Genomic DNA, 21,746 nt, shown 5'->3' on the forward strand with positions numbered 1-21,746 from the left:
ATGCCTTCAGCCAACGGTTCCGTTGCGCCCACACCGCGTTCACCTCCAATAGTCTCGTCCCCAATCTTCGCCGACGCGTCAAATTCCTCATCCAATCATAAAGGCAAAGGAAAGGCCCCCATGACCAACGACACCAGCAATGACACGAGCAATGGCACCACTATTTGCAACAGCAAAGTCTACACTGCACGTCCCAGCAACAGCAATGGCAACAGCAACGGCAGTGGCAGCGGCAGTAGCAACGGCAACAGCAAAGGCAAAAGCAATGGCGACAGCAATGACAACGGCAATGGCGACAGCAATGACAACAGCAATGACAACAGCAATGACAACAGCAATGACAACAGCAACGGCAGTGGCAACGGCAACAGCAACGGCAGCAGCAATGACTACACTCCAAGCTACGGCATCGGAAACTTGACGGAATACCTCATCGACGTCAAGACGCTCACCAAGCTCTGCGACCTCGGCGTATCAGAAGCCGCTCAGCTCGGAGCCCTTCTCACCGAGCGCTACAAATCCCTGAACGAAAAGCAAACCCGCCGCATGGCAGCCGCCACAAAGATCATCGACGAAGTCGAGACTATGAAAGAGGGACACAAAGTTTTCGACAACAACGTCGTCAATCACTACGACCGCTTCGTCAAAGAACTGGAAGCAGCTGAGACCGCCATGTACGACGGTATGAAGGTAGCCATGTATACAGATGCCGCGAAGAGCGCAAAGCTGGCCCGAGAGAACTCCGAGTTTGCCAGGAATTTGCACAAAAAGATCGAGGTGTTGAATGGTGAGTACAGGGCTAAGAAAGACGAGATCGTGGCTGCGAGGGATGAGATGATTGATATTTTGTACGGTGCTGTTATGCGGTGCATCTTGGTGGGCTCTCAAGCTGTCGAGGGTGAGAATGAGAAGGGTAAGTTGTTGAGTTTGTTCAAGCGCTAAAGACACTGGGTTGGACTGAGTAGTGTTGTTGCGAGGCTTATTTGGTATGGTAGTTTGGATATCACTACGAACCGTTTCGCTGCCTTGCAGCCGGATACGAGCACAGCCCGAAAATGCAGTGATTAGTTCCATGAAGTCAAAGTTCCTAAGTCGTGGCATCGAAGACGAGCATACCGTTGCTTACATAGGTCTTTTGCGACGATACACTGAAGTCGTCTATGTAGACTTGTATCGGTCAATTCATCTTCTCCAACCGAGTTGCTCGGGAGTGTCTCAAGATTTGCGCTCATTGAGACGAGGCACTATCACATGATCAGGCTGGATTAGGCTGATCAGGCTGAGCGCTGCTGCCTTCCTAAGCCACCACCATGCTGCCCCTCCAACAAGGCTCCGCCACGATTCAGGAACCGCAACGTCATCATATAAAGCCTCACTCTACGCACCACATCGACTCAGAAAGCAGCTAGTTCCTTGTTCACCCCACTACAAGCGATATTTCGATAATATCGAGGATCAATCCACCTGGGTACCTGCCCAGGTGAGCTTTCGATCAGAGATACGGCTGCAGTTCCCATCACCATGAACAGTGTACCTAGCAGCTTGAGTCGCCTCTGAATGAGCCAATATGAACGCGCAGGTATGTAGATGCATCGTTTCGCACAGAAACTTTAGCCAAGCTGACATGAGAAGGTCAATATGGATGGTGCAGAACGCACGAAGTCGTGCGAGGTCGAGCCGACTAAAAGGTATCGACACCAAGCCTTGGACACCTCCACTCGGCAAATCCGCCTTATCAAGCTGCATCCGGGTCAACCGGATAAACCACAGTGCGACATCTCAGTCTTTGAGTTGGACAACGCGCCACGTTTCGTGGCTCTCTCGTATACGTGGGGTCCGCCGTCGCCACAGTTTGATATAATGGTCAATGGCGAATCTCTCAGCATTAGAGAAAATCTGTTTCAGTTCTTCCAGGCCTATCTAATGATCACAGAGCGGGAACCTCGTCCAAGACGCCACTTCTATTGCGACGATATTGAATACCGTTGGTCGCCTAGCTGGTGCGAGTACCTTTGGATAGACCAAATCTGCATCGACCAGTCGAGCGTACGCGAGCGAAACCATCAGGTCGGAATGATGGCATCGATATATGCAGGGTGCTATGGGACAATCATATGGCTTGGGACCATCCGCGGGTGCCCTGATGCTCCCCTCTTACTTGGGGACTCGACTGAACAAGACTATCGTTATACGGCAAGGACCCTGAGCTTATCAGAGGTTATAACATCCATATCAGGACATGAATATTTCACACGCCTTTGGATTGTGCAGGAAATTGTTCTGTCGACTCGGAGAAAGGTTCTATGCAGCCATGCCACCGCCGGCCCAGTCTGGATAAACTGGGATCAGTTGTTGGCTAGAGCTCAGTGCTGTCCTGAAGACGTCTCCTCGAAATCGGCACTATATTTGCTGGGCGATCATGAACAAAAGAACCAAATGGATCTCAGCTACGCCATCAAGACATTCAACGAAAGTCGTTGTCAGGATCCTCGCGATAAAGTGTACGGGTTGATGGGACTCGTGAAAGAAAACCAGCGACTCCAGATCGACTATGGAAAGTCACTTCAGGAACTCTTGCTCGATGTTATGACCATATTTTACGTGAATTTCACGCAGGCAATGTCCAATTCCCACTCTGAGTATTATGAAATATTGGCTCAGTTCGGGACGAACTTGGGTATAATGTCTGCAAGCTTGGATACATTTCTACATGACAGCTGGATCAAGCCAAATTACGATCAGCTTCAGGACTTCGTTAGCGAGAGTTGTGACTATTACCATATTCGAGCAATGGGCTTCTTCCCTAACGATCTGGATCAGAGCATCACATCGCAGAGTCAAGGATTAGATTCCCACGGCATTTTTCCTTCGGAACGAGTATCAGGCTACTTATGGCTGAGTAGGTGGGTACCAACCAAAGGCAGCTGGTGGTATAAGGTCGCTGGCATCACCTACGAGATCTATAGCTTATCAAACTCGAACTATCCCTCTCATGAGGACGCAGAGTATTACGGCAAGAGAGTGCGAAGAGCACGCCAGGAAAGGAGAAGTCAGACACAACCACCCTCTTGGGCAGCTATTCGTCGTTCACTTCGGAAGCGGATGACACCTGCTGCGTAGATGTCTGGGCTATGGCGCTGGACTCGATCGTCGCAGGCAAACGTACAATATGCTTGGGAACAAGCTGAGCGAATTTAGCTCCCTTTCGCCAGAGACCTGGCTTCTCGGTGATCTTGAGAATAGACTCCACAGCCTCAGACATTGTTACCTGTCGCAACACCCCAGAAGTAAGCCGCCCACGAGCCGACGACCAAGAACAGCAGCGCAACGAACAACGACAAGCTGATCTTCCTGTTCCTCTCACCGGCGGAACCACACTCAAACTCCTTCCTCCGCACATTGATAATCTCGCCCTTCCTAATGCGCTGGCTCCTAGTCCACTGGAGGTGCCCCAGATCGCTCGTCCAAAAGCAGCCGACAAACATGCTCGCGGCGACCACGACCGAGCAAGCGGAAAGTACAACATACACGATAACGACATTATCGTAAGAGTTGTCATCCCGATCTTGGATGACACCCGTGATGATACGGATAATAATCGACATGGCGTTGTTGACGGCGATCTTGACAGCATAGCCAGAACCGAAGACTTCTTGGTACCACATGGACGTGCGAATCGAGTCGATGATGACAGTCGGGCCAAACATGGATGCGACACCGTAGATACCGAATGAAGCTGCGGTGCCGGAATATGTTGGGCCCCATGTGGCCAGACACATGGATAGGAGCATACCCAAGCCACAGACAAGCATCAGGGTGATGCGATTGCCCAAGATGTCTACGAAGATGCCGATGATTGGGACGAGGAAGAAGCCCAGATATTGTGCTAGGGAGGAGTACCATCCAGCTTTGACAGCGTCCATGTCGAAGCGCTGCTCAGCGAACTCGGTTGCGTTCTGAGCGAAGACAGAGGCGGTGCTGGTCTGGAAGAGGGAGAAAGCAACGATACTCCAGAAAGTCCAAGGAAGTCGCAGAACCTTTCCAAACTCAAACTTCTTGTTGTTCTCCGTGAGCTGTTCTCCAGTCGCGGGATCGGCGGTGCCAGTATACTTCTTCCCGCACCAGCGCGTGAAGAACCAGTATAGCAGAGTAGTAACGTTCGTGAAGAGGTTCATGAAGACAGCGACCCAGTACACCCAACTGAAGTCGCCAGTGTTCTTCGCAATAACGTTTGCCGTGGCCTTGCCGACGAAAGATCCAATCTTGCCGATGCCAAGTTCGAAGCCTAGGGTCGATGCGAAGCCATTGGATGGTGCGAACCAGGAGCTGAAGACTTTGTACTGCGCGACTTGCGTGGCTATGTCGCCGAATGCCTGGACGATGGATCCGAAGATCATGAACTTGTATGAGCGGACGGTCGTGGCGGCTGCGATGAAGATGGCGCCGATGCTGTAGATGGCGTTACCCCAGAGCATGGCACCTACAAAGGTTCCTTGTCAGCGTCGATATAATCGAAAGGCGAGGAGAGACGAACTTGCACCACCAATCCTATCGGTGACAAGACCGCTGACAAGAATCAAAGCGGTCTTCATGAAATCCTCGCTGGCTTCCAACACGGAGTACTGCGCATTGTTGATATGCAATTCCTTCTCAATGTCAGCTGAGTACCCATAACAGAAACCGAGTAATCCATACCTTCTTGACCGTACTCTTCATCGCCCCAGTAACACCACTACTCCAATGCGACCCAAACCCCGTTGCCGTAACCAAAAGAACAGCAATAAGCTTCATCTTCAGCGGAATCGCCTCGCTCTTATCGCTGCCACCCCGCCCCTCAGACTCCGCATCACTACAAGCAACCACCTCTCCAATCTTCTTCTCAGACTCAATCGACCTCTGTCCCTCATTGTCTACCGACCTCACGGAATCGGATCGTGCAGCCATCGCCCTTCCTTATCGCAAGCAAAAGATGATCTGATAAAAACAAGTGATGTGCCTGCGTTAAGACGGCGCCTACGATCCCATTTTAGTACCGCCGAACGGGAAAGGAAAATCTCGACATGGCTCCGCTTCAGGGCGAAGACGGGTCCCCTTTGCGGGCCGTTTTGGCTTGGTAGCATGGAGGTGTAGGTTGGGTCCACTGTGTGAGACTGTGCGTCTTCGTATACGCCGATGGGCTGATACCACCGGGAGATTACCGTGATGGGTGCGGTGTCGCATTGTTGGGTGCTGTGTATCGTCACATTGTGGTGTTGTTGATTTGTTCACTAAGTACGGTATTGGTTGTTGTTCGAACTGCAAAGACTTTTCTCGCGAGTCTTCTTAGACTGTTGTTCTCGTTTGAACTTCCCAGGAGTCGCGGTCGTAGTTCTGTATTCGGGAAGCACGATAACCGGCTCACCACGCCAATTCGAAAAAGGAAAGGTGCAGAACAGAAACTTTTATCAGATCATCTTATCAGCCCGAAGATTAGATCCAGCCCCCGAAGAACCAACGCTACCAAATCATCGTGGGTCACCGGGAGAACGCTTATCATTCTACCTGAAGTCCATGTGTACAGTATCTAGAAAGCTTCCCTGCCCAAATCTTCCATCATGTCCGAGCACGAACAACCTCAAACCCCACATGCGGCAGCAGCGCAGGAACCTGGGAACAATTCGGCGTCGCTCTCACTCACATCCAACCACCAAAACAGCATATCCTACGTCCGTTGCGGTGAAATGCCCCCTGATCCCTCTTGAAAAGTTGCTGGTCCTGTGCGACCAGGTAGATTTGCGATCTACAGCGCGCCGTTTGAATCCTTCGGACAAGCAAGTCTGTACTGTGGGTGTGCAGAAATGCTATGTAGGGCATGTGTATTTGGTGCATGGAATGAGTGAGGTGTTTCTGATCTGGGCTTGTGACGGTGAGGAGAAGCGTGGAATGGAGCTTGTCTGCTGTATCTGAGCCGGTGAGAGGGGACTGTGCTGATTGCGCGCTCTTGACGTGGTTGGGCGTCGTTTATGGTGAGGCGCAATGTTGTGCAGTCGCTCTCTGGTGCGGTGGTTGTCGGAAGAGGTGCGCGCGACTCATAGTGGGATCACTTTACGAAAAGCTTGGCAGGCGTACCATGGAACGTGACAACCTCGCTGAGCTCGGTACACTGGATATCACGCGCACGAAAGAGACAAGCCTGATTATTAGAAATTCATTCCAACGAATTCGCTATGAATGCCTCAAAGCCTGATAGGCTCAAGTGTGGTATACGCCTTCCAGCGCCAAACGCCTTGCCAATGCCCATCCTCCCACTGCTTATGCTCGTCTCATAGAGACCTACTAGCAATACCACTGTATACCTCTGCCCCAAGTTTGCGCCTCCGTCTAGTCCAAATCCTACAAGTGACGAGGCGGAAGTCCTCCATACGTCATGTGCTCAAACGGATCGCTGGCGAGAACAACCTAAACCTCGCCTCTCAGCTTCCTCTCGATCTCGTCCCTCAAGTTGACGAGATCTTGCTCTGTTGCCTCGAACTCCAATCCTTGCTTGACCCACTGCTCTGCCTCGTCCAGTCTGCCCATCTCGAGCAGACACTTGCCCCGCCTCCACCAGCCCTTGGCGTTGCCCACCTTCTTCATTTCCACACTGGCTTCTGCGTCCACTGCGCCCTCTGCCCAGTTCTTGAGTGCCATGTTTGCTTGTGCGCGGTTGCTGAGCAGCCCAGAGACCTCTTCCCTGACGAGTCCTGAAGGCTCCCATGCTGGACGTGCGAGCGCCATGTCGATTGCGAGGGTGTAGAGCTTGCCCGCCTCTTCGGGCTTTCCTTTCCTGAACTCGGCGTTGCCCGACTCGCGCAGTTTGTTGATCTGGGCGGAACGCTTGGGGTTGACGGGGACGGGTGGCGGCGGTGTGCCCGTGGGTGTTTCGACGTGCAGGAGGTTTCTGTGGAGGTTGTTTAGGGCGTCGAGCTCGGTCTGGAGGGCGTTGCTGGTGCTCTGGGATGCGGTGATGGTGCTGGTTTGCGGGTCCATCTCGAGGGGGAGGAGCGTGAACGTGTCTGGCGACTCCATGATTGATGTTTGCTTGACGTATGCTGAAGTGGGACGTTTATGGGGCCGTAGCGATATGTGCGTGGGTAGAGGACAGGTTGGCGCAAGTCGTGGTTTGGTGGAGGGCAATGAGGACAGTTGGATAATTCCCCGGTCTGTTATCGATAAGCCGGAATGCGCGCCAACACGTGTCTTGTCGCTTTCATCCAACCTCACTCTCTCATCACATCCGACTGCCACCCATCACTCTCATCTCCATTAGTCTCAGGCCTTATTGATACGCTCTCAAACGTCATGATGCCACGACGTCAGCGTAAGGCTGCGTGGCTACACGAGTACAATGCACCTCATTCTTCTTCTTTCAACACCATGAATACGTGGGCCTTTTCTGTCTTACTGATGCTACAAACATGACAATCCAACTAGAACCGCTTTTGTCGCATATCCCTGGATAGACTCAATCTGTCCATGCGTCTCGTTTACACCTTTGCTTTCACACCGGCCGTGCCTGTACCTCACGGTCTGCTACCATACTCCAAGACAACTCACCAGGATTCCATGTCTATCGATCCGTTTGTGTATTCGAGACATGACTTTGAACAAACACTGTCTATTTCATAGCCATTGTCTTTCATCTTTCAGTGGCTTGCTACAAGCGCACATGAGCATACTAACTTATTATAACTAATCCACGTCTGGCCTACCAACTTCTGCCTCCACCTTACCACAGGCTCAACATCAGCAATTCCAACTACCTGCGTACGCGTAGCATGGCGAGATACACGGTTAATGTCGCAGCTGGAGGGCGTAGAGCGAGTTTACTCGTTGTACTTTCCCCATCTCAGCTCTGCTCAGCCTTACACGACAGCGTTACGTCGCGCCTGCCAGCTCTGGGTCTCTCCGACGCGAACGGAGCTCAGATGACTCTGCACCTGAACACAGAAGATGGACCGATGCTGGATCTCGAGGATCTTTTATCTGATGTCCTACCTAACGCCGAAGAGACTGTCTGCGCAGTCGTCGAGGTAAGTCCCCAGAAAATGTATCCGTAAGGCTGTCACTGACTGTAAATAAGGTGCACGAGAAGCAGCCCAGTTCGACACTTCCGTTACGACTAGCTACGTCCGACAGAACAGCAAACACTCTACGCGTTCGCGTCATCACTCCGGAGTTGGCCCAGTCCAATACTGAAGCTATACCCCCAAGATCGACGCACGTGCCGACCACCTGCACTCTGCAGCAACTGAAAGGCCTCGTTCAAGAACACTTGGGTTTCCCTACTGAGGATGGCGACTGCCCTGAGCTAGAGTGCAACTGTAGCCTGGCTCGACAAATCGACGACAATGCCATCCTCAACGTCAACGGATCTGGGGACCACGACGCTCTCCATACGGTCATTCTCGTCCACTCAAACAACATTGTGACCGCCATCCCCGTCGGTGATATCACGCTTAGTGCCATTCAGCAAGCAACGAAGGAATACATGGAGCACACGCAGAACCAAAGCCTGGCCAACAAGTATGTGAACGTCGTCAACGGCATTGAGGATACTAGCATCCGGACCTCAGGAGACAGGAAATTCCTCAAAGCTCCGGTCATGGCCATCTGCTCGAAGCAATGCCATTCCCATCGCCAAGGTCGAAAGGAAAATTCCGAAGATGACGACGATGACGAAGACACTGCAGCCCATCGAGATCTAGTCGTCGACGTACACACATCAGAGTGTCCAATCGAGATCACCGCACACAACGCCAATATCACGATCGAGGCGGCCGGATTAGAAGATTGCGCCGTCAATGGTGTACTCAACATCTACGCCGTACAACGATGGACACTAGGTCGCAATGAGCGCGTCGATCAAGGCAAAGCTGGCATCTTCAAGGAGTCGGAAGCATGGAAGCATCATGTTGGCCAGACTGACCGTGGAATAGCCAGCATGCTGTCTACATTGCGCGTGTTCACTGAGCTCACCGCAAATGGAAGCATGGACGACGATCGACGAGACGCCGTGCTTCATATGGTCCATCTCCTGACACAATTCCCCCCCGCTATCCGAGCTGCACATATCCTAATGCGCGGCGAGACTCCAGGACTTCCGGAACGTGCTGCGCTGGCACAATGTCTTTACGAGATCTTGAAGAATGTTGTCCCGCTGCAAACCATCCGCTCCGATCCAAAGCGGTTTTTCGAAGGATCTCGTCTGCTATTCGGTCTGATATTGGAGAAAGCCAAACAAATGAAAATCACCACTGAGAACGCTGGGCTACCGTATATTGGTATGAAAGTTTACGACCTACGAAACCTGACCACGATGCAGCCCGTACTATCACAGCCGGTGCAGACAACATCCGGTCTTGTCGATGCGGGGTTCCACGAGGCTTTTGTCGAGCAAGGACTTTTGTGTTGGACAGATGGTGACAGTTCGAAGCGAACATCGACAGTCGACCAAACCTGGGACCGCATTGCTAAAGTATCTGGTGGTACGAAGAACCAAGTCTTAGTGTTCAATTACGACGTCGTCAGGTCTAGCTCTCGCTATGTGGACGGTGGTGACATCAACAAGATCATTTCGCCTGCGGAGTACGTTGATCTCACATATCTGGCCAACCTCTGCAGCCGAAACCAACTGAGCGTCACACCGCCCGCCAATCTAGCCTCTGCCTCTGCTCCCGTCTTGACTCTAGACAGAAATGGCTTTCTTGCGGTATACGTGGGTCGTGCCGGTTGTGCTGAGGCAGGGAGAGATATCCTCCTGTTTCGACCAGGATGTGCTGAAGAAGAAGAAGCAGTGGACGTTTCGATCATTACTCAGTTGCTAGAACCCATCCTCACCCAGCGGAAGGCTGACGGGACCATCGTCTTCGAGTCATATGGCGATAATCATCGCATGATGACGGCACCGGACGAAGTGACTATGATCTGCGTCGACTTGAGCGCAAGCATGAAAGACCGCTGTGGTTTCGACGACGTGCAAACAAGCGAGGATGCCGACATGGTGATCCGGCGAGCGACACCGACCACAGTAGCCGCTTCTCAAATGCCACCAGTGGAGAACGATGCTTTCGAGTTACCCGACGTCGATGCACTGAAAGAGTACATGAAGTCTCACGAATCGTACACGGACTTTCTGGCTATCATTGCCACGGGAAAGGATGACTACCACCGCCGTCAAAACGCTGAGAAGGTGCTCGAGATCCTCAAGCAATTGGACGATCAGCAATTAGAAGCGAAACGGACACAACTGGAAACTCTCAGGCAGCAAGCCAGTCAATGGTATTATCGAACCGAATTCGAAATCATCGATCGCGAGATCAACGTTCTCAACAATCGCTCCCTACGCTTGCAAAAGTATAAGAGCCTGCTTTGTGCATGGCTGATTGTCTGCCTTGGTAATGCGTCAGCGTCAGACCCCTTGATGTGGAGGCCGGGCGGAGTCATACCAAAGCTGTACAAGTCTCTTCCTCCAACAGACAGCCCCACATTCGAAGTGCCGCGCGACTTTTCCTGTCCTATCAGCAACGACGTGATGCAAGACCCTGTGACTACCGTGGACGGGTTCACATACGAGAGGAAAGAGATCGAAAGATGGTAAGTGAACATGACGACTTCGGTCGCGATGTGCTTTCCAGAAGTACATCCGAATGGCTACTAATTTGGACTTTTTGATAGGCTTCGGACCAACGAACGGTCGCCGTGCACGAATTTAATCCTTCCCAGCAATGACCTACGGCCCAACGTGCAGAGAAAAGAGCAAATCAATGCATATCTGAACGGTACAGACATCTTCGAAAAGTATGCACGATCGAGAAACAGAACAAGAGCCTCTTGGCGCACCACCCGCATCGCCTTCAGATCACCACTTGAGACGCGCTCAATGGACGTACCCCACAACCTGGAGGCGGTAGACCTATGGGAACTTGCCTTCCGTTTGACTAAAGGCCGCTACACGAGCTATGAGCTACAACATCGAAATGCTCGAGTTCAAGCTACCCGAGAACCTATCACGGACATGATCAACACAGCTCATGAGGTGTACATCACGCCTCTAGAACCGACGGTATCAAACAAGAGCAGCGATATCCAAGAGCTGTGTCTCGTCAAGGTCTACCATCACAGCGACTACAAAAACAGCGTGGTGTCTTACTGGTTACCCAAACAGACAACAAACTCTCTAGCATCTACGGTGTTCAAATACTATCGTCAGAGATTCATGAACCGCTCATCATGCCCTGTGGGGCCGCCTTTCTTCTTCTGGACGAACTTACAGAACACTGGAGACGGTCACCACACTGGTAGCACGGAGGATCACTGGGAGCCGATATCACAGTTCTTCAACAACGAAAGTTGTACCGGTAAATTGGAGGAAGAGGATATGATAGACGACTTCCTCCATGACGATGATTCAGACGATACTGGTCATGGAGACACAGCACGGGGTAATCACCCTTTGGTTTTCAAGATAGGTCTGGGACGGCAGCCAGGCAACCGTAAATGGAGGTACCGCAACACACTGAGCCGCTTGGACGTTTTGAAACAGATGTTCGATGCATACGTAAATCGTCTGCTCGCATACAACTTCCGGACACATCTCGGTTTGGTTACTTTCAGCACCAAATCCTCTGTTACACAGAAGATCACCCACGCCGTTGAAAACTTCCGTCATAAACTCAACAACACAACAGCTGCGGGCGATACGGCCATTTGGGACAGCATTGCTCTCGCACAGGATCAGCTGCAGGAGTACGCCAAGCAATACCCAAATGCGAAGCTGAGAGTCATATGCATCTCCGACGGGGAAGACAACCGATCCAAAAACAAGGCTCATAGCCTACCGACACGACTACTGCGCGATGGCATCGTAGTCGACTCGTTTTGCTTGGGTGCCGGTATCAAGAATGCCGATCTCAAGAGAATTTCGTTCCTGACTGGCGGATACGTCTTTCAACCCAAGACTCTGGAAGCAGCTATGGCGATCTGTGAGATGGAACCCGTACTTTCCTTGTCAGAGCGCCCAGATAGATCCCACAAAGGTTCTATCTTTCGTCGCGCTTATCTCGCAGCCCCCGATATTTACAACTTCCGTGTCGCTGACCTCATGGGTAAGGTTGAGCAAGTCAGCCGCGACGAATTCCCGGATCGCAAGCAGCATCCACAGCTCGCAGAGTCGTTCGTGGAGCTGGGCTTATTTAACCGAAGTTCGTCCATCAGTCGCACCGACAGCAATGTGCGTCTCAGCAGGATACATAACGAGATTCGTAACTCAGGCGCCAAGCCGCACCCGCACTACGACGTCTATATCTGCGAATCGAACATGGGACTCTGGAAGATTGTCATGCAAGGTAGGTCGACTGTTATTCCATTGCCCAAGAGACTATCTCCTCTCTGCATCTGCATTCGTACTGACTTCAATAGGACCGCCCGATAGTACGTACTCCGGTGGTACTTTCCTCCTGTACTTGGAGATGGGCGACAAATACCCGATGTCACCACCAGAAGCACGCTTCATCACGCCCATATACCATCCAAATATCAACCGTCATGGACGCATCTGCCATTCGATTCTAGACCGCAACTGGACACTAGATACTTCTACCAAAGACGTGATCGATACCATCTACTCGCTTCTGCTTGTGCCGGAGTTCAGCGACCCCATCAATACTGTCGTCACTCTCAACTATCACTGGGACGAGGTGCAGTTCAAGGAAGAGGCGCAGCGCCATATCGAGAAGCATGCAAGTAAGAGCAGGGCTGCTTGGCGTGGCGAAATTGTCGGCTAGGCTGGAAGGTGAAGGAGATGAAAGTGGAGACGGAAGAGCTTTCGAGTACATGTAGCAGCTGACATACGATGCTGTGTAGCTATGAACTCAACAACGACGATGTTTATGATGCGTTTCAGTGTTTAAGATGTACTGATGGTCGTGTCTCGTGTCTCCAAAACTTTGCGTTGAAGCCATCGCAAATCTTGTAGTTGCTCGCCATCGTGGCGAGGTTGAGCGGGATATGGTGGATCACGTCGTTGGTTCATCGGAGAGGGCCTTTAGATGGCAACATATCACACGGTGGAAGGGGTAGGCGTATGTAAAGGAGTATTGGTACTGTTATCGCCAATGCCGACGACGTTAATATGTCGGTCAAGACGTGCATTGGTTGTGGTGGTCAGGCGAGCTTTTGTGCATCTCAAAGATTCGCAAGCTGGTATAACGGAGTCTTCCACCTTATTCTAGGTAGATGTCTTGTTCTTCGACGTCCCAATCTACCCACTCTTTGCTTCCGTCGTGACCTAGTGGTCTTGCGAAAACAATCTGGCCATCGTGCTCGATCGGTTGCGCTCCCATCAGGCATGTTGCCCCGAGAAATTTGTAGTGTTGTTCTCGAGCAGTTTGTCGCAGGATGCAGGGCATCCGGCAACCAAAGAGAATTCCACATACGTCATCTTTCTGTGTGACTTGAGGAGCCAGACCGATGTATCCGCGCCTTGTGACGATGAGTCGGCTTTCAAACATACAAGACCTGACAAAATCAAGAAAAAGCGACATAGAGCTGTCATCCTTGGTTGATATATCTCGCTGGTGTGCGAGTTCACCGGAGACCAGTAGGTCGTGCTTGGCGTTGACATGCGCCATCAATGAAGCCCTAGACCGAAACCAATCTTTCCAGTTTCCACCGATGGCACCGTGGCTAAGAGAATCGAGAAAGGCGATTAGACTAGCAGAAGCCCCGTAAGGTGAAGCGTTGAGCATGGGCGAAAAGGTATTCCACAGCTCATTCACTGTTCGTCGATCGATATCACCAGCTTGGAAGATGTCTGAAACATGCAGAACGCTGTCGGCAACAACACCTCTCACGAAAAGAATACAAGGATCTATGACTTTTGGCTCACGCATCGATCTGTCACGCGCACTTAATCGTGTTTTCCGGGCCGCTTTAAGTGCCGAAATTGACTGCCTGCAGATATCCCAGCGGGGTACCCACGATGGTATATCGTGATCCCTCCAGTCAAGGTCATGACGGACATAATCCAGTATCTGGATGTCCTTCGTTCTCTGAATGAGCTCTATTCCGAATTGCCGATACACCTGTAGCGGTGCCATATTGTAATTAGGACTGATATTGACTGCCCGCTCGGCACTCTCAGAGAGCTCCATAAAAGCGTAGATTCTGTCGCGGGCGTCCCATAGTTCCAAAACGGTCGCCATACTGAGATATGATAGCAGAGATAGATCCGGCTGAACCGTTTCGCCATACAAGAGTTGAGTGAAAGCCTGGTTGCGCTGTTCGAACGCTTGACAGTGGCAGCGCAGTTGGTCGAAGGGCAGTTCAACGTCGACAACGACATGCCAAGCACGTCTTACTACCCATATGTATGACCGCATCAAACTCTCCCAAGTAAATTCGCTATTGTGCCAGATGACGAGATCGTAGTGCCCGAATGCCGCTTCTCTCACAACCCAACCACGCTTGAACCAGTCCTGACTTAACAGAGTGCCTAGAGATTTCCAGCGAGAGTCGGATAGGAGGGCATCGTTCGCTTGCGGAAAAGGAAACGAATCCCACGACATATCGATGTGTTTGCAAGTCTCGTCGATCATCCGATTGACATCGTCCAGCAAAGAGCACACCAGCGGCCCATGTCCGCCATCGTCGGATCCAATGTAGATCAAGACACATTTCGCTGACCGGTATATGCTCCCCATGATCGCAACTTGGTGGCCCTTCTCTTGTAGATCGTCTTGATTGATGCAAATCCCGTCCGCCCATAGTGTACGTGTCGAATCAGCCAGACGTAGGCGCCGCAGTACATTCGACAGATTCGTAGTAATGCTGATGGAGCAGTCGTCGCAGGTAATCTCCTTGTCTTTTACGCTACTCCCCCACACATACGATATGGCCTCGAATGTGGTTTCTGACAGAAGCGCCGTTTGCAGGCTGCAACCCAGTGGGTCGTCCCCAGTACCAGGCTGGAGGATGAGATAGCGGAAGGATCCGTCGCGGGGTAGCTCATTGTAGTGGTAAGGCTGAGACGGCGAGGTTTCGTTGGGTTCGAATGACATAATGAAGATGTCGCTGGCGTCACCCGCAGAGTGTATTGAACGTTATTTCGGAGGTGGGGCGAGATGTGAATTGAATACTCATAGAACGTGTAAACTCTTAGGTAGCGAGGTTTGAGAGTGTTAAAGACGTTGAGCGAGCAGGCTGAAAGCGGGGAAGATGACTTCTGACCACGTGCATCTTATCTTCAGCCTCGCATCACAAACACCAATCCCATTCATGCAGGCCTCATCTAGCCTGATCCGTATCTGCAAGCCATGCAACTGCGCACACCAATAGAGTCGCTACTTCCTCGCCATATCCTGCGCCACAATCGCCCGAACATACCCCGCCACCTTCTCCGCCACCGGCACTCCGTGGCGAATACAAAACCCATGCGGCCAGCCCTCCCTCTCATCAATCTCCATAACGGGTTTCCAATTCTCACCCTGCCCCTCGACCTCCTCAACCCCATCCCCACGGCTAAACCTTCCACGAGTGTGAATGAGCGCATCCCTCGTCGCATCCGCAACCCAATGGTCTTTGCGTGCGAACAAGAAGCGCAGGATGGGCCGCGGGTGCGGATGCTTAGTTGCGGGCTCTGAAGCGGCGGCACCCCATATCTCCTCGTCCCAGATGTCGGTGTCAATTTGGAACATCTCGTCGCGGGCCATGTGGAGTGCTTCGTGGATGCCGTGGGGCGACTTGACGAAGGCGGCGGTGGTTTGCGCGGCGTCGGTAGGGAAGTCCATGAACTTTGCGATTAGGGTTGTCAAGATGGAAATGGGTAGGAACATGGTAAGAAAGTTGACAAAGAGAGCTGCAAAGGTCGCGAAGTTTGAGTTCTTCAGGAAGGGCTGCACGTGATCGTTAGCGATATGTCTGGAAAGTCAACAACGCGGATATCACTCACAGAAGCCTTCATCCCACTCTCACTCCTCGCAATATCCACCACCGTCGGAAACAGCCCCACCGCCCCAACAACCCTCGTCTCAAAATCCTCGCCCACCATCCCATGCGCCCTCAGCCTCCTAATAATCTCCAAACAAATATAACTCCCCACACTATGCCCCACCAGCACCACCCTAGCATCTCTCCCACCACTCTCCTTAACCTCCTCCACAAGTTCCGCAAGCTCATCCTCCGAATGCCTAATCTGGTCCTGCAACCCATACGGCGGCTGTTTCCGCCATTTCATCGTCTTGATCTCGGCGTCGTTCATTTCGAAGCCAGAGAGACTGCGGCCGTAGACTTGGAATTCTATGCTGCGGTCTGAGGCCGTGTTGTGGGTTAGTAGCCCGTAGAGGTGGGTGAGGAAGGTGCGGTAGTATTCTACGAGGCCTGGGTTGCCGGTTACGAAGTAGATGAGGTAGGTGCGGGATGCGGGTTTCTTTCCGGGCTCTGGGGGGGTGCGGAGGTGGATTTGTGAGGCGGGGGCTGTCGAAGACATTTTTGTTGGTGCAAATGTTATCGAACTGATGATCGAGGGCTGTAGAGGGGGCTGAAGTGCGTTTTAAAGAAGCGCGACTTTTGATATCTCGGATGCGCTAATGCTCTAACCGGGGATCGTGCATGGTGGCGCTATGCTGTGTGTGGTATAGCGTGCGTGGACGGCTTCTAGAACCACGGACTGTCCTGACCGACAGAGATCGACCACCCGACTTCGAAATTGTGTCAAACGATGAAGTTATACAGAAGGATATCCAGCGCAATACAGAAAAGTTCGCTTGATATTACCAAGCACTGATCGGGTATCACTACATCTTATAATGACTAGTCCTTCATCAACTTCCAAGTGCATGCTTAGTCCTGCTTCAAAAACAACTCGAGCACTCCAACCATCTTCTCTTTCCTAGCTGCCCTTTCCTTCTCTCTCCCGCCATCCTTCCACTTGACTAGACAATCTGCAAAGACAACAGCGTAGTTCCTCACGATAAGCTGGCGGATAGCTTGTTCAGGCACCCGACTTAACGTCTTCCTTCTGACCTTGGCTTGCGGACTGGACGGGAGGCTCATATCCATGCTTGCTCTCTTGTTGCTATCTTCGGGACGCGGTTTCGACACCTCCGTAATCTGGTTCGCGATGTTTTGGAGAAAGGAGAGAATGAGGAGGAACGTGGCGTTGTGGTTGGGCGCTGTTGCTAGTACCTCCAAGATAGTCATCTTCTCGTCATCAGATGTGAAGAACGGGGAAGATGCACTTTTCGAGGCCTTCTCCTGACGGGCTAAAGCTTCCTCTAGCTTTTCCCACAGACTCTTGGTGATCACGCCGTCTGTGAGGCTGGACAAAAAGGTGATGAGGGCTTCAGCTAGCATCTCGACGCGCTCGGTGCTGCGCGTCTCAGGGTAGAATGCGTCGACAAATTGGGTATCGCAGTCCAGCGCCTCATAAATCCCCGCAAGCTCATCCTCTCGGTCATGTCCATTGTTATGTCGACCTTCAACAAAAGGCCACCCTGCGTTGTCCTGCCAAGGCGCCCTCTCCCCTTCGCTCTTGGTCATGTCCCATTCGGCCAGGGTTCGCTCCGTCAGGTCTTCTATCGCCTCGGTCAGTCGAAATACTTCCCTAGGCACGCTCCATTTTACCTCGCCACGGGCTGGTATCTGGTTTTGCAGCTTTCTGATACCGCCTTCGGGAATTTTGATCAGCTTGTCAATGGACCGTGCAAGTGCCGACGGCTGCCAGTGGGCGCGTATTGGGAGGAAGTGGTCACGTCCGTTTTCGACGCGGAGAACGAGGATTTCGTCAAGCACGGCATCCCCTTCGTTGAGGTCGCGAACTGAACTTGGGCTCTCAATCTTGAGTTTCAGTTCGACATTGAGTACTTCGGCAGGCGCGAGTGTGAAGTACTGATGGATGTCGTCTGGACTTGGCTTATCAAGCTTGTCTTGGGCTTTGTCAAAGGTAACAGAGAGCCACGGTAAGAACGGGCCGGCAGGCTGGTCTTTGTCCACGGGACGATCAGCGAAACCGAAGGTGGCTGGTACCCGACCAGTATTTGCGATTGTGATGTTACGTCTTGTAGACTTTGCGAATTTGACGTCACCGAAGTCGACACCTTCGAAGGTGCTGTCTGTTTTGTCTCGCCCGTCAGATGGAGAGCCAGTCGCCCGTTCTACCACTACTGCAATTGACGGTCGGCCTTCGTTCTCCTGGCGGTCTATCTCTCGAGCGACTTCGGCATGAATGGCAGTCTTTAGCTCAGGGATGACGGCGTCATATTGCAGTTTGAAGACAGCGTCCAATGGTTTGTGGTCAGAACTGAGAACGCGCATGTGAGTGGTGTAGTACTCGAGCAGTATCTCAGCCTCAAGATTATCTTTAGTCTTGATCGGCTCAGGCTCTGGGTCTTCGTTCTCGTCATAGTCATCGTCACCATCGTTGTCTTCGTCGTACGCGTACAAGACATTCTCGACACTGTTGACATCGTAGTCGCCTGGCAAATCGATCCCCTTCATCTCTTCAGCATGTTTACGCGCCGCCTCCTGTTCCCTGACTCGGGTATCATACTCCTGTTTAGATGCTCGCGTACGGTAAAGGATGCGATCGCACCAACTGGGACAGCGGCGCTTCTCGCTTGAGTCGAAAACGCCGACTTTGCCGATGTCATACTTGTAGGACGGCAAGAACCGTATAGGGCCTTCTTCCCACCCATCATGGAAGGCTTTGTCACTCTTCATCATCTGGTGCAACTCATCGTGCGGTAGTAGGGAGGAGATGGTGGTTTGTAGTGAGGCTGGATCAAGTTCTGGCGGCATAGGGACGGCGTCGCGCGCTTCTTCAGATGATTGCTTTGAGCCATACCCGGAGTCGCCAGACGTGGATAACCGACCATCCTTCTCTTCCTTATCCAAGTCTTTTGTATGTATAGTGAGCAGGCGGCGCACATCGTCGCCTGGCATGCCGTGGAGACGATAGTTCAGGTCGCCAAACCAAAAGGCAAAGTCCTCGTCTCCTAAACCTTCACCGGCGTTCTGTGAAGATCCTAAAGAATCTATTACAGGATCAAAGCGTGTGCGGGAGTTGATCTGAGCTGCGTCCCAGTTTCTTCTCTCCAAAGACGACTTGTCCGCTCCAGCCGCCAGATGGGAATTTATGAAGACGAGTCGGGTTGTCTCTCCCAGAACGATGCGGGTCGTGACACCGCCCTTGTTGCCCATGTATCCCATCAAGCCAGTACCGACGCTTGTGGTACTAACATTCTTGATCTGCGGTAGGACAGCCGGGGAGGCATAGATGACTAGCCAGAGACCAATGAGCTGCTGCTCAGATACCAGCTGATAGCCTTTGGGCAGCACAGCTTCCAGCGAAGCTTTCCATTTGTTTGCCGTGGAGGGGTCGGTGAAGGGTCTTAGAGCTTCTGCGGCAGAAGTGATGTCCACAATCTCTTGGAGGCCTAGCACGTAGATATCGACCTCTTCTCTGCCTGGGACCTCTCCTGATTCACGGTGGGGAACAGTAGGCTCTGAAGTGCTGTGCCGTGCTTCCTGGGCGGGAATGCTCTCTCTGCTGCCCTTGCCGTGCTCTCCAGGGTCGGATACGCCGAGTCCAGCGAGCGACTCTTCAATGCCCTTGCCCTGGACGAACCACTTGCCGACATCCTGCTCGGTGCCTTTTTGCGCGCCCGTGTTCCAGGTGCCGACTTTGATGCGCACGTTGCGCGGTCGCGTGTACTCAGCGCGGCGCTCGTATAGCGCCTGCGAGAGGGATGTCTGGTGGGTGGTGATGGAAGCTATGCTCGGCGTGCGCGGATCGAATGCGCCGGGGATTGTCGCATCAAGGCGCTCAGTGGAGCGCACGGAAGAGGCGTCGGGCGCCATGGCGGGGTGAAGGAGGATGGCGGAGGGCGAGGGTGGGCGGCGAAGGTTTGCAGGGAGGAATGCAGGGTCTGCGTGAACAGGAAGGCATTCACCCCATGGCGATTACTTTGAGTGGGTAAGCGGGCACCAGGCAGTTGAGCCACAGTCCGCTGCTGGCAATGACGATGATGAAGAGCCGGGCAGTGCCAGGACGCCGGCGCAGTGGCTTTGGCCATGGCTGTGCTTAGCTCTTCGACACCCCACGCTGCAGGGCAGGAGCTCTCCAGGGCTCGGTGCCTGACTACACCAATCCCGTCTACACTCGCTCTCCTTCACCTCCACCACAACAAACATCCATATCGAGCCATGGCGCCACACCGAAAAGCCCGCGCAAACCAGAACCAGGCGCCTCCCCAGCCGTCAGACTACGAGACGGACGCGCCGCCCGCTGTCGACGTGCCCCTCCCACCGCCGCGGTCGAATGAGGAGCTCAACTTCTCCGTCCTCCGTCGCGAGTACGCCGACCTCGTCGCCATAGAGCATGTCACGCCCTACGCCGCGCTGTATACCTTCAACCTCGAGACGCAGTCATGGGAGAAGATGGGCATTGAGGGTACTCTCTTCATCTGCCAGCTGACTCCCTCGCCCATCGGGACCGAGCGATACTGCGCCATCATCCTCAACCGTCGCGGCCTGGACAACTTCTACCAGGAGCTCACTAGCAGTGAAGAGATGGAGATATCCGATCCTTATGTCATCATCCAGGGCGAGCAGGTCTACGGCATCTGGATCTTCGCCGACCCGCCACCTGCCTCAACCGCCAACTGCCGTGTCGAGACCGCCGCCAAGATGATGGACATCGCCGACAGGGCAAGAGCGAGCCGCGAAGCCCTCGAGCCTGCCGTACAAGCGAACGAGCCTGCCGAGGCCGCCTCCTCTGCCCCGATGGGCCGCCAACTGTCTCTACGAGAGCTCTTCGGCCAACAACGCGAACAAGACGCCGGTTTCAGCATGCACAACCACAACACCCAACACATGCCGAGCATGCATCAGCAGCAACCATACATGCAGAATCCTGGCATAGCACAGCCTGACGTGCTAGGTCAGCTCTTCATGAAGGCTAAGCAAAACCACAATGGCCTTGGCTGATGTGACTTTACTCCAGGTGCTGTGCGACGGGAATTACTCGGCAAACGCGAATGCTCGCCCGCAGAGCCGCAGTCAGACGACACGCTTGTGCCCTCTTCAGAGTTCGACGCTCAAGTCAAATCAGCTCCGGAGCCACCCAGGAGCGCTTCAAGTCATTCCGTCAGAGAACACGAGCGCACAATTGAGCGCGAGAATGATGGATAGTCATTTATCATTGGCCACCTCCTCTACGACATTACATGGATGTTGATGAGATCCGTCTCCATCTTCATACTCTATTGGCTTGCCACGCACGAAGAGCGCAAAGATCGGCAGATCATCTATATTCTTGTGTCCATCCAGTTACTGCAGCTTGATGCAAGCTTGAAGGATTACTGGTATGGATCTCTCAAGAAAGGTTGCAGGTGCAATTGCAGGTGTCGGCAGTCTGGTGGACGACGGTATGAAGGCAGATCCATCGTCGTATGAACAGGGGGTCGGCTTGCTTTCCAGTGCACGTTTCAACGTATGTACACTATTACTACATCGATACCCAATCCTAAGTCTTCATCTGTAAGTTATTGGTATAGACCATGCGACTGAATGCCCCCTTTTATCTGACCATCGGTCATGACCTCTCCCCGCTGAGGCAATGTGAACACTCTCATCCTTCTAGCACTTGAACATGTAGCCGCAAAATGTGGACTGAGGTGTCTACTGCGCTTTTTCACAACGTATACATCTAGTCCGATGTCATGAGTGGT

General features: G+C 52.6%; 7 protein-coding genes across 7 annotated transcripts; 3 read left to right on the forward strand and 4 right to left on the reverse strand.

Annotated features, from left to right (window-relative positions):
* On the forward strand, positions 1-942 carry J4E93_008257 (uncharacterized protein; the record flags this gene model as incomplete). Its single annotated transcript, XM_049346159.1, has 1 exon — positions 1-942. The coding sequence occupies one exon, from the start codon at positions 1-3 to the stop codon at positions 940-942; it is 942 nt and encodes a 313-aa protein (XP_049196560.1).
* Positions 943-3,254: 2,312 nt separating this feature from the next.
* J4E93_008258 (uncharacterized protein) lies at positions 3,255-4,944 on the reverse strand (the record flags this gene model as incomplete). The annotated part of the gene is made up of 3 exons (XM_049346160.1): positions 3,255-4,480; positions 4,535-4,646; positions 4,696-4,944. The coding sequence occupies 3 exons, from the start codon at positions 4,942-4,944 to the stop codon at positions 3,255-3,257; spliced, it is 1,587 nt and encodes a 528-aa protein (XP_049196561.1).
* Positions 4,945-6,438: 1,494 nt separating this feature from the next.
* Positions 6,439-7,047, reverse strand: J4E93_008259 (uncharacterized protein; the record flags this gene model as incomplete). Its single annotated transcript, XM_049346161.1, has 1 exon — positions 6,439-7,047. The coding sequence occupies one exon, from the start codon at positions 7,045-7,047 to the stop codon at positions 6,439-6,441; it is 609 nt and encodes a 202-aa protein (XP_049196562.1).
* Positions 7,048-7,946: 899 nt separating this feature from the next.
* J4E93_008260 (uncharacterized protein) lies at positions 7,947-12,803 on the forward strand (the record flags this gene model as incomplete). Its single annotated transcript, XM_049346162.1, has 5 exons — positions 7,947-8,051; positions 8,102-10,614; positions 10,696-10,818; positions 10,879-12,365; positions 12,439-12,803. 5 exons carry the CDS (start codon positions 7,947-7,949, stop codon positions 12,801-12,803), a joined length of 4,593 nt encoding a protein of 1,530 aa, XP_049196563.1.
* Positions 12,804-15,359: 2,556 nt separating this feature from the next.
* On the reverse strand, positions 15,360-16,504 carry J4E93_008261 (uncharacterized protein; the record flags this gene model as incomplete). The annotated part of the gene is made up of 2 exons (XM_049346163.1): positions 15,360-15,911; positions 15,968-16,504. 2 exons carry the CDS (start codon positions 16,502-16,504, stop codon positions 15,360-15,362), a joined length of 1,089 nt encoding a protein of 362 aa, XP_049196564.1.
* Positions 16,505-16,857: 353 nt separating this feature from the next.
* On the reverse strand, positions 16,858-19,875 carry J4E93_008262 (uncharacterized protein; the record flags this gene model as incomplete). The annotated part of the gene is made up of 1 exon (XM_049346164.1): positions 16,858-19,875. One exon carries the CDS (start codon positions 19,873-19,875, stop codon positions 16,858-16,860), a length of 3,018 nt encoding a protein of 1,005 aa, XP_049196565.1.
* A 345-nt stretch (positions 19,876-20,220) lies between these two features.
* Positions 20,221-21,003, forward strand: J4E93_008263 (uncharacterized protein; the record flags this gene model as incomplete). Its single annotated transcript, XM_049346165.1, has 1 exon — positions 20,221-21,003. The coding sequence occupies one exon, from the start codon at positions 20,221-20,223 to the stop codon at positions 21,001-21,003; it is 783 nt and encodes a 260-aa protein (XP_049196566.1).
* Positions 21,004-21,746: the final 743 nt, after the last annotated feature.

The sequence above is a fragment of the Alternaria ventricosa genome (assembly GCF_023758065.1).
Source record: "Alternaria ventricosa strain BMP 2768 chromosome Unknown scaffold_16, whole genome shotgun sequence".
Taxonomy (NCBI): Eukaryota; Fungi; Ascomycota; class Dothideomycetes; order Pleosporales; family Pleosporaceae; genus Alternaria; species Alternaria ventricosa.